Source organism: Chionomys nivalis, chromosome 19, assembly GCF_950005125.1.
Source record: "Chionomys nivalis chromosome 19, mChiNiv1.1, whole genome shotgun sequence".
NCBI lineage: Eukaryota > Metazoa > Chordata > Mammalia > Rodentia > Cricetidae > Chionomys > Chionomys nivalis.
This window is the reverse complement of record NC_080104.1, coordinates 19,511,163-19,525,561: the sequence shown is the minus strand read 5'-3', so window position 1 is coordinate 19,525,561 and position 14,399 is coordinate 19,511,163. Positions and strand designations below refer to the sequence as shown.

Here is a 14,399-nt window from a genome sequence, read left to right as displayed (position 1 = left end):
GTCCCAGGACCTGTCTATCTGGAAGCCCCTTGCCAAGGAGCTTCCCTCAGAGCTGGTGACCTTTGTGTGGATGGGCAGGAGAGAGAAAGGCCACCCCTCTTGGATTACAATATTCTTGGTGCTGACTGACTGACAAGATGTAGGATTCTGGTTCTACACGTCCCATCCCCAAGTGGTTTGCTTTGGGACACAGTGACTTAATCCAGAAAGACAGTGTTAATTAACTTTTGAGTCCCAGGACTCCAAAGAGCTTCCAGTGCTGCATTTGAGTTGGAAACCAGCCTGCCTTCACTCTGGGGGACCGTGCCAAGAACGTGCCTTCTTCCCACTTCTACCGCAAGGGCAAAGCATGGCGGTCGGCTGCCTCTCCTGGAAAGGTGGCTTGACAAGAAGGACAGAAGAGTCCGTCTGGACCTTTCTCCAGCTGTGCCAGCAACTGGACTTCCTTAACCCGTCCACCAGCATCCAAAACCAAACCAAACAGCAGTTACAAACCTGCCCAAGATACGCCGCTCCCAAGTCCGGAAGCAGCCTGCCCATACAGGGCAGGACGTGCACCTTAGGCTTCATCTCCCAAGCTGCAGAAACGTGAAGCCTCAAGGCCTCCAGCCCTGTGTGGGCCCCTGGTGTCCCAGGGAGGGTCACCTGGCCACCCTTCCTCTGGCTGCACCTGAGTGTTCCTTAAAATTGTGTCCTTTGCTGACATTGTCGAGCACACCTAGAGCCTGGTGATGGGGCGGTGCCTCAGGGTCACTCTTCCGGCTGTGTGAGCAGACACAGTCATGTCCACAGGAGTCTTCTTCTAACGTCATAGTAGAGACCAGAGCTTGAATTTTTGCCCATAAACAGGGAGATGGGTCTTCATCAAGGCAGCTTCTTCTCTCCAAGTCACTAACAACGTGTGTCAAGTGTAACTTACCAGTATTTGAGGAATTTGATTCCAAACATCACTGTGGCATTCTTTTCCCCTCTGTGTCCAGGATAAGCATACAGAATAGGGATAAGATTCTCTTGGCTTCTTCTGGGTACACTTAGGAAGCAAGGCAGAATTTTGAAAGTACGTTTCTGCATTCCCTCTCTCTCCTTCCCGGGCTTTTGGCAGCCATCACAGAGTTGGTCTGGCACTTTTTAGCCAGTGTAGCCCAATATTCTGGTTGTGATTTTAATTGAGCTCATGCTTGTGACACTGCCTAGAGCTGTGTGGAGGTTCAGCCAGCGGTTCCCAAATTCACCTCACGCCGTTAGTCTAGGTGTCCTCCCAGACCCTCCCCAGGCTATGTCACTGGCAGGCCATTACCAGCTATTGGCAACAGTTTTGTCGCCAGGCTGGGCTATTGATACTTGTGATAAGCATGTGATATGTAGAGGTCTTACAGAAAGAGGTACAAAGAGCAGGTGATATTCTGGATCCAGCAGCCTCGTCACTGTGTGTGGGTTTCTGTTATTCTCTCCCGGGACACTTGGAGGCCTGACATGATGTGGCTTCATTCCTTAAATGTCTTGCAAGCTTCCCGTGTTGCTAGTCTGTGGGATGTATTAACAGGAATCCAATATCTGGATTGATGTAGGCTCTTCTAGAACATAAGTATTTGGTCAGTGGTAGGAGTTAGGACGGTGTTCATTTCCAGAGAAGAGGCCTGAGTCCAACAGCCATACCTCACCAGCCTCGACTTCAGGGATGTTTGTTGGCTTGGGAAAACTACAGGCTACTTTCTCATCCACTCAGGCTCTCTGGAATCGGTGTTGTAGGAAAGCCAAGACTTTGGTGAGTTGGCACAAATCATGTTGCCAGAATTCCAGTAACTAAGTTCCACATCATCCTGTAAGCATGCAGGCTAGCTTGTTCTAATTTAAGCACCGTGGCCTCGTTCTTCGTTCTTACGAAGTCTCTCCTGTCCCCAAAGTGCCACAACCCTAGTGGAGGACCTGCCACGCTCCTCTGTTCTAAGATGCTCGGCAGCATCCGCCAAGACCAGAAGATGCTCTTCTCTACCTCAGCAGCCATTGCTTGTTTCTCAGCATCCCTGGGATGCCAGCAGGCAGGAGTGGCAGGAGTGGTGGATGGTAAATTCCCTGCTGCCAGTTGCCCTCCTCAGAGGATTGATGATGGGATGTTTATTTTTACAAGTTGTCCAGGCATTGGTGCCTACACTATGAGTAAGCTCTGTGTCCTCTTCCTACAGTCCAGTGGTTCTGGAGGATGCGGGCGAGAAGCAGACTAAAGCTAAGAAGGGAGACTTTCTGCCATTGCAGTCAGTCCTAACCCTGTGTGCCTAAATGGTTATGGCTAGCACCACCTAACCTATCTAAGGGTGACCTTAAATAACTTAAATTTAGATGCCTGTGCCCTGGCTATGGACACCATGCTTTTGTGGAATACCTGGGACCGCATGAGCCCATGAAGGTAGTTGCCTCCTCCTTTGTTCCCATTGGCATTTTTCCTGAGTGGTTAAAAAGGGGCGTGGGGAGCAGAAAGAGTGCATTCTCCAAAAACGCCTACAATGCTCATATAAATTCCCTGTATCCTTAAAGAAACCCACTGACTCCTTCAGCTAGGGAAGGCCTTTGTATGTGTTTTTGATGGGCTTCAGCCTTCCCAGTTGGGTTTGCAGAAGTCCGGAGTAGGAGAAAGTAGAGGGTCTAGGCATAGCTAACTTTCTCTGCCTACAGGCCTCCGAGTCTCCAGCAGGCAAATTTACATTCTTGATCTCTGGCCTCTGCTTCACTGGTGTAGAATGGACTTAAGTAAAGCCTGTGGGTCAGGACAGTGGGGTGGTCGTCTCCCTTGCACAACCTCCTGAGCTTGCAGCTTCTTTCCTCAAAAGAGGGGCAATATTAATGTCAAAGCTTGAAATACCTATAGGATCCCTTTCCAGCCTTCGGTTAGCATTAGGAGGAACTTCTCACCCTTCACCCTGTTGCTCATGCAAACGTTACTTCCTCCATACATCTTGCGAAGCTCCGCAGATGAGAAGCCAAGTCCTACCGAGCGGCCTCTGTAAGCTCTGTTCTTGTTCTTGTCCTCAGCAGGTCCTTGTTCTTTTGTGTAAAAAGTGCCTTATAATGCCTTGTGGCCTTCACTGGTACTGTATGGCCAGCCCCCAACTGCCAGGGCTCTAGGGCTGACCGTCACATGCAGCCAATGACACCATACCTCAGCATGGCTCCAGGTAAAAGGGACATGGGTTGACAGTTTTGACCCTCTTCTCCTCACACACAGATCTCGTGTGTTCACCTCTTCGTCTCAAGCGTCCCCTTGTCTGTTGCCTTTGGGCTTGGCTGGTGGCTGTGGAAGCTTGGTAGATGGCCCCACTGCAGGCACCCATGTAATAAGAAAAGCTTGGGGGTTGGGGAGAAGGTCACTTTGTACCTCCGCAGCAAGCCCCGCTCTTCTGGTCCGCTCACTGCCACCCTAGACTGGATACAGCATCCTCCTCCCACCCGTTGTTCTTCCACGTCACCCCAAGTTTGTACAAGGAGTGCATTCACTTGGACTTCTGGGTCCAAGTCTTAGTGCGTCGGAAACTTGCTTGGGTACCTATGGTCTGGTTTCCTGTCAGGGTTACCTTGTGTTCCTGGCACCAGCCCCCTCCCCTGACCCTTGCCTGCCTGCCTACCTGTTCCCAGTCCTCTTCCGGGTTGTGCAATAACCCTCCCAACCAGTGGTCTTTCCCACAGGCCTTCGTCCCTTGCTGTATCCTGCAGAGTGGGAGAGAGGGGACCCATGGGAGGGTAAGTCATCATCCCTTATACAAGAGTCAGCCTCTTCCCTTGTTGCTGTCATTCTCGTGGTCCGGGCGGGTTGCTGGGGCAGTCTTCTAGAATGTGTAGCATCATCTTAGAAATTCTTATTTTTTTTTTTTAATGTGTTGAAAGGAAAAACAAAATCCTCAGGCTGGGACATTATCCCTGTCTGGGAACATGGTCTGCTCTGGTGTTGCCAGCATCACTGTCACCGCTGAAGGCATTCCAGAGTTTCTGTCCCTGTGGGGAAGATGGAGATTGTTTCCAAGAATTAGCCACAGTGATGAGCGCTGCCCCCCCCCCCACCACAGGACCTGGCTGTGACCATGAGTGCTGTCCTCCTTTGGGGCACAGATTGGCGTGTGATGAAACCTCACTTTTCATTTACCCTGTTTAACAAAACACCGGGAGGATGAGAAGAGGAGCTGGTGCCCTGGGCAACGCAGAATTCAAGTGTGGACACATGAACTGTTTCTCTACGTTCACCTGTTCATGTCATGGACCAAATTCAACAAGGAACTCAAGGAAAATGTGTAACTGAGTATTTATGCTTTCGTATAAAACGGCTGGGGGGAGGGGTGTCTTTTTACTTTTGGTGAATTTTTTTCAAAGTCCTTTTTCCGCTGTTTCTCTCTGGTTTTTGGAAACAAGCTACAGTTTTGTATGGGTTTTTTTTTAAAATGTAATTTTGGAACAAATGATCAAATATTTTCTGAAATACCTGAATAAAGAGCATAGAATTATTGGTCATAACCATTCCTGGTAGAACTCACTGGTGTGGTTTTATAGGATAATATTATTTAGTCTTTATTCTTCCATTTGTTTTCACTTTGGAAAAACACATTCATGTAAACTTTAGCTGTTGTGTCTAAAATGGTTCACTGTGTAGTAATTGGGTTAGCATGTGTCATTTTTATCTCATCTGTAACAGTGAGTTAGAAAAGGGGATTTTCTAACAGGTTTTGTAAGTTGGATGCCCCCTCCTTCAGGTAGTCCTCCACGCTTTCACTACTCTCTAGCGATGTCATGCAGCTTGAAGGAGATGTAGGTCTTGGTCTCTATGAATGCAGTGTCCCAATTTGGTAAGAAGGGCATCAATAGGGTGGCTGGTGTGGTGAAATGCCCTGCTATTGCATGCAGCTGTGGCTGCATTTTCCAGAACCATCCTTGGGGAGTGTGCTCAGGAGGTGGGTGCAGTTGCCGGTGGTAGCTAGCTAAGGGAACCCACAGAGGTAAACACCACCCAGAGACTTACTTGAGGTGAGTGGTGCTGATGGCAGCAAGCTTTGGTGCAGATGGTTTCCATCCTGCTCCCGTGTGGCATGCCGGGTGATATCCGGCGGTGAGCTAAGGTAACCTAGCCCATTTCTCGTCTGTGTCCTGCCAGCTTTGTTTCCCAGGATATGGCGGCAGCAACAGCGTTGAGTTCATGGTACACATAAAACTATATATCATTTATTTTTGAGACAGGCTGGGCTGTTGCTGGTTTTCTAGCCCAGGTTGGCCTCAAACTCCTGGCAGTCCAGCCTCTGCCACCTAAAAGCTTGGATCACAGGTATGTGCCACCATGCCCACTTTTTTTTTTTTTGGTTTTTCGAGACAGGGTTTCTCTGTGGTTTTGGAGCTTGTCCTGGAACTAGCTCTTGTAGACCAGGCTGGTCTCGAACTCACAGAGATCCGCCTGCCTCTGCCTCCCAAGTGCTGGGATTAAAGGCGTGCGCCACCACCGCCCGGCTACCATGCCCACTTTTAAACTGGCTGATTTGTTTTTGTTTTTGAGCCCGGGTCTTGCAGTATAGTCCTGGCTTGCCTCAACTGCATTGCAGACTAGGTTGGCCTGGAACATAAGCAGTCCTCCAGCCCGAGTGCTGGGATTGCAGGCGTGCGTGCCCTTACCTGGATAAACTGATGTTAATAAACGTGCTTGTGCTTGTGTGCCAACAGGATATTAAAAAGTCACATACCCAGGAGCCTTTGAAAACAATATTTAGAGAACTCTTCTTCGCCTGTTTGTCCTGAATATACTGAAGCTTTGTAAACACAAAGGGAATCCCCTTAATCACAACAGTATGTTCAAGGCCCCCTAGTGGTGTATTTGGGGGACATACCCTGGACTGAACAGTGGCTCACCACCAGTGAACTATCCTTATTAGCTTTGAACACATCCTTCAGTTAAATCTGATGGCCGTGGCTACCAGTGTGCTGCCCCTGCAGACGGTAACTGGCCATGCTGTGGCGTATTTGAAGGGGTGGTCATCTCTCAGTGTTGCTCACTATAGTTATCACTTACCTGTCATCCAACACCAGAGCCCAGGCCTCAAGGTACATGCCAGTTGCAACAGTATCATATAGGGCTTAGTGGCATCTTGTGGCCGCATGCCTCTTCAGGGTCTCAGAAGTGACCTGCTCTGATTGTGTAGTGGACAGTGTGTATGCTACGTCCACAGGCATTCCCATCAGCCCTGGTCTTCTGTGAGATACCTCTCAGACCTCGTCAGGATATTTGTTATTGGGTCTGCTCAATCTTGGGTCAGTTTGAAAGATGTGAGATGAGGCATGGGAAACAAGCTTATGGAATTAGTGTGCCAGCCTTACGTAAGACCAGTGTCTCTTGAGACTACAGTGAGCAATGGAAAGCGCTATCTGTACAGTATCTCATGGAAAAGAAAAGAAATAAGTGGTTAGAACTGAGATTGGAGGGGGTGGTGGTTTGAATAGGAATGGCCCCCACAGGCTCATGTATTTGTATACTTACTTGGTCATTGGGGAATAGTGTTATTTGAGAGGGATTAGGAAGTATGGCCTTGTTTGTGTGGGCGTGGCCTATTTGGAGGAAGTGTGTCACTGGGGGTGGGTTTTAGGGTTTTAGAAGTCCACTCTTCTCTTTTCCTGTTGTCTGCGGATCCAGAGGTAGAACCCTCAGCTCCTTCTCCAGCACCGTGTCTGTGTGCATGCCACCATGTCCCACCATGATGATGATGGACGAAACCTCTGAAACTGTAAGCCAGCCCCACTTAAATGCTTTCCTTTGTAAGAGTCCCCACGATCACAGTGTCTCTCACTGCAACAGAACACCCCTAAGATAGGGGTGAAGGTGCTTAAGCTTCAAAGAGGAGGAAGAAGATCTAAAAGAGATCGTTTTTATCTCAGCAAAAAGCCCAAAGCCAGTGGGAAAAGAATAAGAAGGGTTTCCGTATGCTACCGGCTGGACACATCTGTGAAAGATAGCCAAGGAGCGGGCCATCGCTTCTGTAGGCTTCCCCCTTCCACGGAAGGCAGGGATGGCTGGGAATGATAGACGGTATGAATTTCTCAGGGGGCTATCAGAATGCTGTGGGTACTGTCCCTCAACTCACCCAAGTTTAACCTTTTGAAAACATCTAGTGTATGTGCACGTATTTTAGGGGGTCATGTGCCATGGGGAGCATATGGGGAGCAGAGGACAACTATGCTCAAGTCAGTCCTTGTCTTCTACTTTGAGGTGCAGCCTCTCGGTCGCCATTGCACTGGGCAATGTAGGATAGCTGGCCTGTGACTTTCTGGGGACGCTCCCGTCTCCGCATCTCTTATCACTGAAGAAGTGCTGGGATTACAGATGCATGGACTGTGATGGCTCTTACTTGGGGGCCATGGATTTGAACTCAGGCCGTCAGAATTTCACTGCTAACACTTTCACCCACAGGGCCATCTCCATGGCTCAGTCCTCTGGAATCTAGAAAGTGTATTTGGGGTGGCTGATTCTTAAAATAAGTCCAAGGAAAAGGAATTGACCTCCCTAACTATAGTGCCTACCCTAGAGGGGATAGCACCCTGAAGTGGCCCCTGTCAAGAGACCTTTCTGAGGAAGGAAAGGAGCCTAGGGGAGCGTGTCCTTAGAGCTCAGTAGTTGGGGACAGGGATCATGCACAGGATTTCTTTGAAAAATGACCTAAGAGCTCCCTCAAGAAAAGTGCCCTTTTAGTGAGAATAAGCCAGTCTTTGGCACATGCCACTTAGCTAGCCCTGGCTACAGATGATATTACTAACCAATGAGAGAAATGCTACATTGCTTCTCCAGCTTTCTGGCCCTACTCTTTAACCCGTCTTAGCTATTCCAAAGCTGAGAAATGGGTTGCCGCAGCCAGAGGAGGACTCTACTTGTCTATCACACTCTGTACTGAAGGCTCCCAGGCCTGGGGCAGGACTGGATGGAGCAAACTGGATAAAGCTTGGCTATTTAGACTAAAACATATTTTCTAAAGCACTGAAAAATAAAATAAAACAGCTAGAAATGATGGGAGGAAGTGAACGTGGTTTCTTCCTGAGATAGCCTAGAACTGAAAGGAACCCTCTGAACAAGCTACTTAGATGTGTCGTAACGCCTTGCAAAAGGCAAAACCAGGGAGTTCCCCCTCCCCACCGATAATTCTGAAAGAACCTGGGCATTCTGGTCCTGCATGACTTCATCCTCACTGTTGCATGTTTTGGGAGACTGGGAAGAATCTAGCATGGCTGTTTCATAGAAGAACGCCGATGGCTGTCAGTCTGAGCTCATTGGAGAGCCCGAAAGTGTTACTAGTCTTGCCTTGCCCCTCTTCTAGGTGACGCTCTCTGAAAGGAATTCTTTTTCTAAAGGTATTTACATTGTATCCCAGTAGACACACAGATTTTATGAAAATAGGCACCCTACTGTGTACACCGCACTATTCTCTAGTCCGTTTTTGTAAACTTTGTTTTTGATGGTATTGTTGGTTCTTGTACATACTACGAAAGTATTCTCCCCCTGAGCCAGACCTCAGGCCCCCAGTTTTTACTCTGTGATGGACTTAGAATTACACTCTGAAAAGCATGTGGTATATTTCCCTGCGGCATTGAGGGGAGCGGATGGGAGGGTAGAGAGGCCCTTGGCCAGCAGCGACAGTGCTGCTATGAACCTTATTCTCGACGTTCCAGATGTTTCCAGAGAAGTCTACCATCCCTTCTGTTCTTCATCCGTATTAAGCTTCCCAAAGAATCAGAAAACTAATTGTGTGTGCCATGATGTGGTATGAGGTAGTGTATGTGCTTGTGTGGGCTGAGTCTGCAAGCTGAACCTAGCTCAGGATCCGGCTCCAGTCTGTTGGCCGCATGCTCAGTACATGACAGGTTTGCATTTGAGGGCCAGAGAAGGCAGTGTGGCAGTTTAAAGGCAGCCTGGCAGGGGGATTCTCTTACTCAGGGGTGGGTCAGTTTGTGTTTCTATTCAGGTTTTCAAATTACTGCTGGGGGTCTGCTTACTCTGAAATTTATTTTACTAGTCTACCAATTCAGATGTTAGCCTCATCCCAAGCACCGATACAGACATATTCAGGATACTGTTTGGCGAATCCTAGAACCGCCTTGACCCCATAAGCTAAAACTACCATAGTACCTCTGCCACTCCAAATAAGGCACCGGTCTTCCATTCTTTGAAAAATCAATTTATTTTAGACTTCAGCAATAGTGAAATAGAAGAGCCAAAACCGAGTGACGCTAATACTTGTACGGTAAATACAAAGTAGGTTTCTTGACATCAGCTCAGTGCCAAAGATTTATATCGCATTCTCTCATTCAGGTCAGTTGGAGAAAGCTCGAACAAAGTTATAGTAGTTAATCCTGCCTTCTCCGTGGGTGCACATCCTGATTAACTGCAAGGGAACAAAGAGGGTAGATGAGGTAGGGCTTCCTTCAGCTTAACTGCGGAGCGCACTTACGCATAAAGAGCCCCAGTTTTTGCCAACCCAAACAAAGTTCAGCCTTTATATCTCAGCTGACTCTGAAGTAATCCTGTGATCCTGGAAGGTTGGTCAGGCATTGAGCCCCATAGTATACATAGTGAAACCACAGCAGGAATATCCATATTTATAAGGGTGTTGGTATCACAGGGCTTTCCTTTTTTATCTTCTGAGGCAGTTCCTCACTTTAGCCTCCACTGACCTTGAACTCATGATCCTCCAGCAGACCCAGCTTCAAAATGCTTTTATTGCTATATTCCAAGTATAAATATTTTCCCCCTTTCCAACTAAACACTCCTAAACAACAGCCTCCTGCTATTGCAGTCTAGTAGAAGAATCTAGTTATATCACTGTTTTAACTGTCCCCGGGACTCAACAGTGATTGGTTGCGGGGCTGTCTGTGCGACAAGCAGATCTGCCCTCCTTGCCCCACTTCCCAATGGCTACAGTGCCTCTCTCATGTCTGCTCCCGTGTCTCCCAGTACGAATGACTTGAAAATTAAAAAGTGAACTAGCCATGCTGTCAATCAAATACTTCCAGAGTTAACTGGGTATTTGGTCCACATGAACAGGTACCCTCCCATCTGACCTTTCATACGCCTTGACAACATTCTGTCAAGAGACCAAACATTTAAAGAGACCAAACAAAACCCTCCATCTTAACCTAGTTGCTTCATCAAAACCATTTCCTAAATGAACCTTATTTTTCAAACATTTCTCTTGCTTGAAAACCTTCAAGAAGGTCAATAAAGCCCCCATGTTCATAGTCAATGAGCATGTCTTGATATTACTCTAGAGTCTTGGTGGTGGTGGGGAGTGGATTTTCTTCTGACTTCCAAGGGAGTTCTGGCTAGTGGGATTTGTAATGAATAAAATGACACCCTTATTTAACAACCATGAACATTCTAGGAGGAACACTTCCATCCCTTACCCCATCTGTAGGAGTCATGTTATCTTACAGACACTGCTGCCTCAGGCAGTGGTCATATCAGCTTCCATGACAGACCTACTGATGGGCTGGCTTTGAGGGATCTCACAGCCTGCAATATCTGTTCATTAACTTATCCTCGGCTCCCTTCTTGGCAGCTGGTGCCTCAGAATCACCTATACCACCCTAACACGTTAGTCTAGCAGCTTCTCTGCTGTGGGTTTCCAGCCCCATCTTACGCTACATACACCCTGCAGCAACAATTTGAAAAGGAAGTTGATGCTGCCACATGGGAAATCCCACCCCCATTCTCAGGACAGGATGGGAGATCTGATTCTTGTAACTCCTTAGGGAGGAATGACCAGCGCTTAGTCTCGGCAGTCAGCCCAAGCCACAGTTCATACTGACCTCTTTAATCAAAGAGTCATTGACTGGGATGTTAAGAGTGTCACAGACTTTAAAGAACGTCTCTTTGTCTACGTATCCAGAACCCTCTTTGTCATATATTTGAAACGTTTCGCGGAGGTTATCTTGGCAGGAATGGTCTTTCAGGTGCATCTGGATGGTGTCTATCAGGGTCTCCAGGTCCTGTTCCTTGGGTTCCTCTGTAGCTTGCTGACTGTAAAGAAAAGGAGGAGAGGACCGGATATATATATATATTCATTCTTGACCAATTGTACCTCAGTGACCAAGGCTATTAATTGGTGAAATCTGCAAAGCATTTTTTTTAAGAAAAGCAAAACAAAAATCATCCAACTGGCTGTTGCTAGTGGCTGACCGCCACATCGTAAGGGCTGATCTAGGACAGTGTTTGAACGGCTTCTTGCCATCAGTTAAATCACTCCACCACAAAGTGCCCGGTCTCATATACTGCCATTCCCTATTTGCTATTTGTGGGAATGTCATTGGCCTCTACCATTGCAGACTAACATTGCCTCATCCAAACCCAAGTGCCTGAGTGCTTAGAAGTTCTGCATGTCACTATGCAGACAGGAATCTCTCACCCTCCCTTCAATTCTCAGTGAGTTATAAAAGGCCATCAAAGGGAGCTTAGAGACTGCTCTAGAGGATGGGCAGGAGTGTAGGCTTTGCATTGTTGAAACCATGGAGAGATCAGCAGCAGAGTGTTAGGAAGAGGAATGTCTGTCCCTTCCCAACAGGACAGTAAGTAGAAGCTCAATTTGTACTTCCTCTGAGTACAAAGCTGGTTCTAAAACTGAGGATGTTGGTGCCAGAGAAGACTCCCTCACATTCCTAAATCCTTTCAGAACAAAATACATTCAGAAGTTACCCCCACCTCCTGTAAGCATATGTTTCTCAGTGATGAGAAAACGGACTTGAAGATGCTATGACATAGTCCTGATACCCCAACAGAGGCAAGATCAGAACTTGTGTTCCATCCTGTTCCTAACAATTTCATATCCTAATTCCCTCTCACTGAGTCCCTCCCTCCGCGACTGCGAAACCCTGACTCCCCCAGGCCCTCTCTGCTCTTCTGACGGGTAATATTCAGAACCTCACTGAGTAAAACAGAGTGCCTTAGCTCCTGGTTCATTCTGTTTCTTAGCCATTCACTTGTGTGTGGTTGTGCACACATCCAGAAGAAGGCGTCTGGTCCCTCAGAGCCAGAGGGAGACGGTTTCAGGGTGCCAGTTGGTAGTGTGCTGAGCCATCTCCCCATCCCTAGGTTCCACTGTAGCCTGCAGCCGCCATTGTGGGCTCTGAGGAAAGTAGTGTGGTCTCTCAGGGTCTTTTAGGAAAGAAGAAACAAAAATCTAGCAAAGACTTTTTTTTTTTTTTTTTTTTTTTTTTTTTTTTTTTTTTTTTTTGAGGCATAGTCTTACTGTGAAGATCTAGCTGGCCTAAATTGTGTAGACAAGAATGGCCTCTAATTCACTGGGATTGCCTGCCTCTCCCTTCTGAGTGCTGGGATTAAAGGCGTGCGCCACCAAGACCAGCTCCTAGCAGTGAATTTCAAACAATGTATCCTGAGAAAGAGCCACGGACTCTGCGGAAAGACTGTTCTCATCAGCCAAGCTGTCCAAAAGGAGGAAATGCGCTAAATAATTCACACTTTAATCAAGTAATACAGTAAGGTTGCAGCCACTGACAACGCCGTAGAAAGAAAATGTGATGTTAGCGAGAGATTTGAGGAACCTAAGTGTGTATAGTGTGCTAGCTTTTGTCTAAAACCTACAGAAGTATAAAAAGATATATTTGAAATTTTTTTGTTTAAGGAAACTGCTTTTAAGGGGAAGAGATGCAGAGTGGGAGGCTGAACTCAGCAGCCAAAAGCACTTGTTATTCTTGCAGAAGATTTGGATTCTGTTTCCAGCGCCCACATGGTGGCTCACAACCACCTGTAACTCCAGTTCCAGGGGATCCTATGCCTCTTCCTGGCCTCTTTGGGCACCAAACACCCATGTGATGCACTTATATACAGGCAAAACATACTAATGAATATATATTTTAAAATAAATTTAAAAACAGGGCTGAAGAAATGACTTAGCAGTTAAAACTGCATCCTGTTTTGGGGAAGACCCGAATTCAGTCCAGCAGCTCAGAATTGTAACTCTTAGAGTCTAGAAAAACACTGGCCACACACACCTTTAATCCCAGCACTCGGGAGGCAGAGGCAGGCAGATCTCTGAGTTTGAGGCCAGCTTGGTCTACAGAGTGAGTTCCAGGATAGACCCAGAACTGTTACACAGAGAAAACCTGTTGGAAGGAAGAAAGGAAAGAAGGGAGAGAGAGAGAGTCCTAGTCAACAGAGGGTAGAAGTACATGACTGTAATGTTTTCTTAAAGCATTTAACTATTGATGTTTCATAAAATGTTCTAAAATATCTGAAATGTTCATGATAGACCGCAAAGCCAGTAAATACCAAGGAGTATTATATTTTATATGTCTGTTAAACAACCAAATATTAGAAATAGTTGCCTCTGGGTTATTAGGGTTTTTCCAATAGTTTTGCTTTCTTCACCTTTTACAATCTAAGGTTTGTTCCCTCTGTCTTGTTTTCCTTGTTGCTCTTGAGACACAGGCTCACCATGGAGCCCATGCTGGCTCTTAACTCCCAGTCCTCCTGGCGAAGCTTCTACGTGCTGGAACTGTGAGCATGCATGCACTACCACCCCAGGTTACTCCCTTACATTTTAATCAGATATTACTTTTATAGCAAGGCGAAAGCAATTAAAATATCACAAAACTCCCTAGCAGAGAAAGGGTCCCATGAATCATCTATTATAGAAGCATAATATGATTATCTGGTTCACATATACTAAAATGTAAGTGAAAAGACAGGGGGCCATCTTAATGACAGGAAGTACCTAAGCCTCCATCTTCCACAGGCTCTCGGGACATAAGGTCTTCTGCCAGCCACTATCTTCATATATATAACTATCAGATCATTTGTTGGAAATACATACCTCTGTCCACCCTGAAGGACCCAGATACCCACTCCTCTTGAGGCAGCAGAGACAACACCCATGCAGCGTGGAAGGGCTGCGGGTAGAGGGCAGTGGGTAGTGGAGCTGAGCTTCCCGCCAAAGCCCCATCTGGATACCTGTGTGGGTTCACGTGTTCCCTAAGGCTGGCTGCGTCTCTGCCTGCTTGTGTCCTTTTTGTTCATAACTGGCTTTATATGACCCTTTAAAATATTTTGCCTCATTTCTATTTCAAAATTAATTTCTTAAATTTTTCTGAACATCAGCATATCCTTTAAACATTTTGAAAGGATTATTTTCCTAAAACCAGCCTATTTTTGTTGTTTCTCAAATGCCCCCTTTTACAACTGGATTTGCCTGTTATTTATATTTTTTCATACAAGAATTTAAATTGCTTCAGAAAGTCATGAACTGTTGGGGGAGGGGCTTGGGTTTTCTTTTTTTTCTTTCTTCTTTTTTTGTTGTTGTTTTTGACTTGGATTTCAGATGAGATGTGTTGAAGGCCAGATCTCTTCTCAATATTTGGTTTTTCTAGTATTTGCTTGGAGT

At 46.7% G+C, this 14,399-nt stretch overlaps 1 protein-coding gene across 1 annotated transcript in view; it reads right to left on the bottom strand.

The window, feature by feature from the left end:
* Positions 1-9,202: 9,202 nt before the first annotated feature.
* Positions 9,203-14,399, bottom strand: part of Efhc1 (EF-hand domain containing 1) — a 36,712-nt gene continuing 31,515 nt past the window's right edge. The window contains exons 10-11 of the mRNA XM_057751216.1: positions 10,813-11,023; positions 9,203-9,389 (exon numbers count right to left, since the gene is read on the bottom strand). Coding sequence (XP_057607199.1) covers positions 9,318-9,389; positions 10,813-11,023 — 283 coding nt within the window. The 3' untranslated portion in view covers positions 9,203-9,317. The remainder of the gene's footprint in view (positions 9,390-10,812; positions 11,024-14,399) is intronic.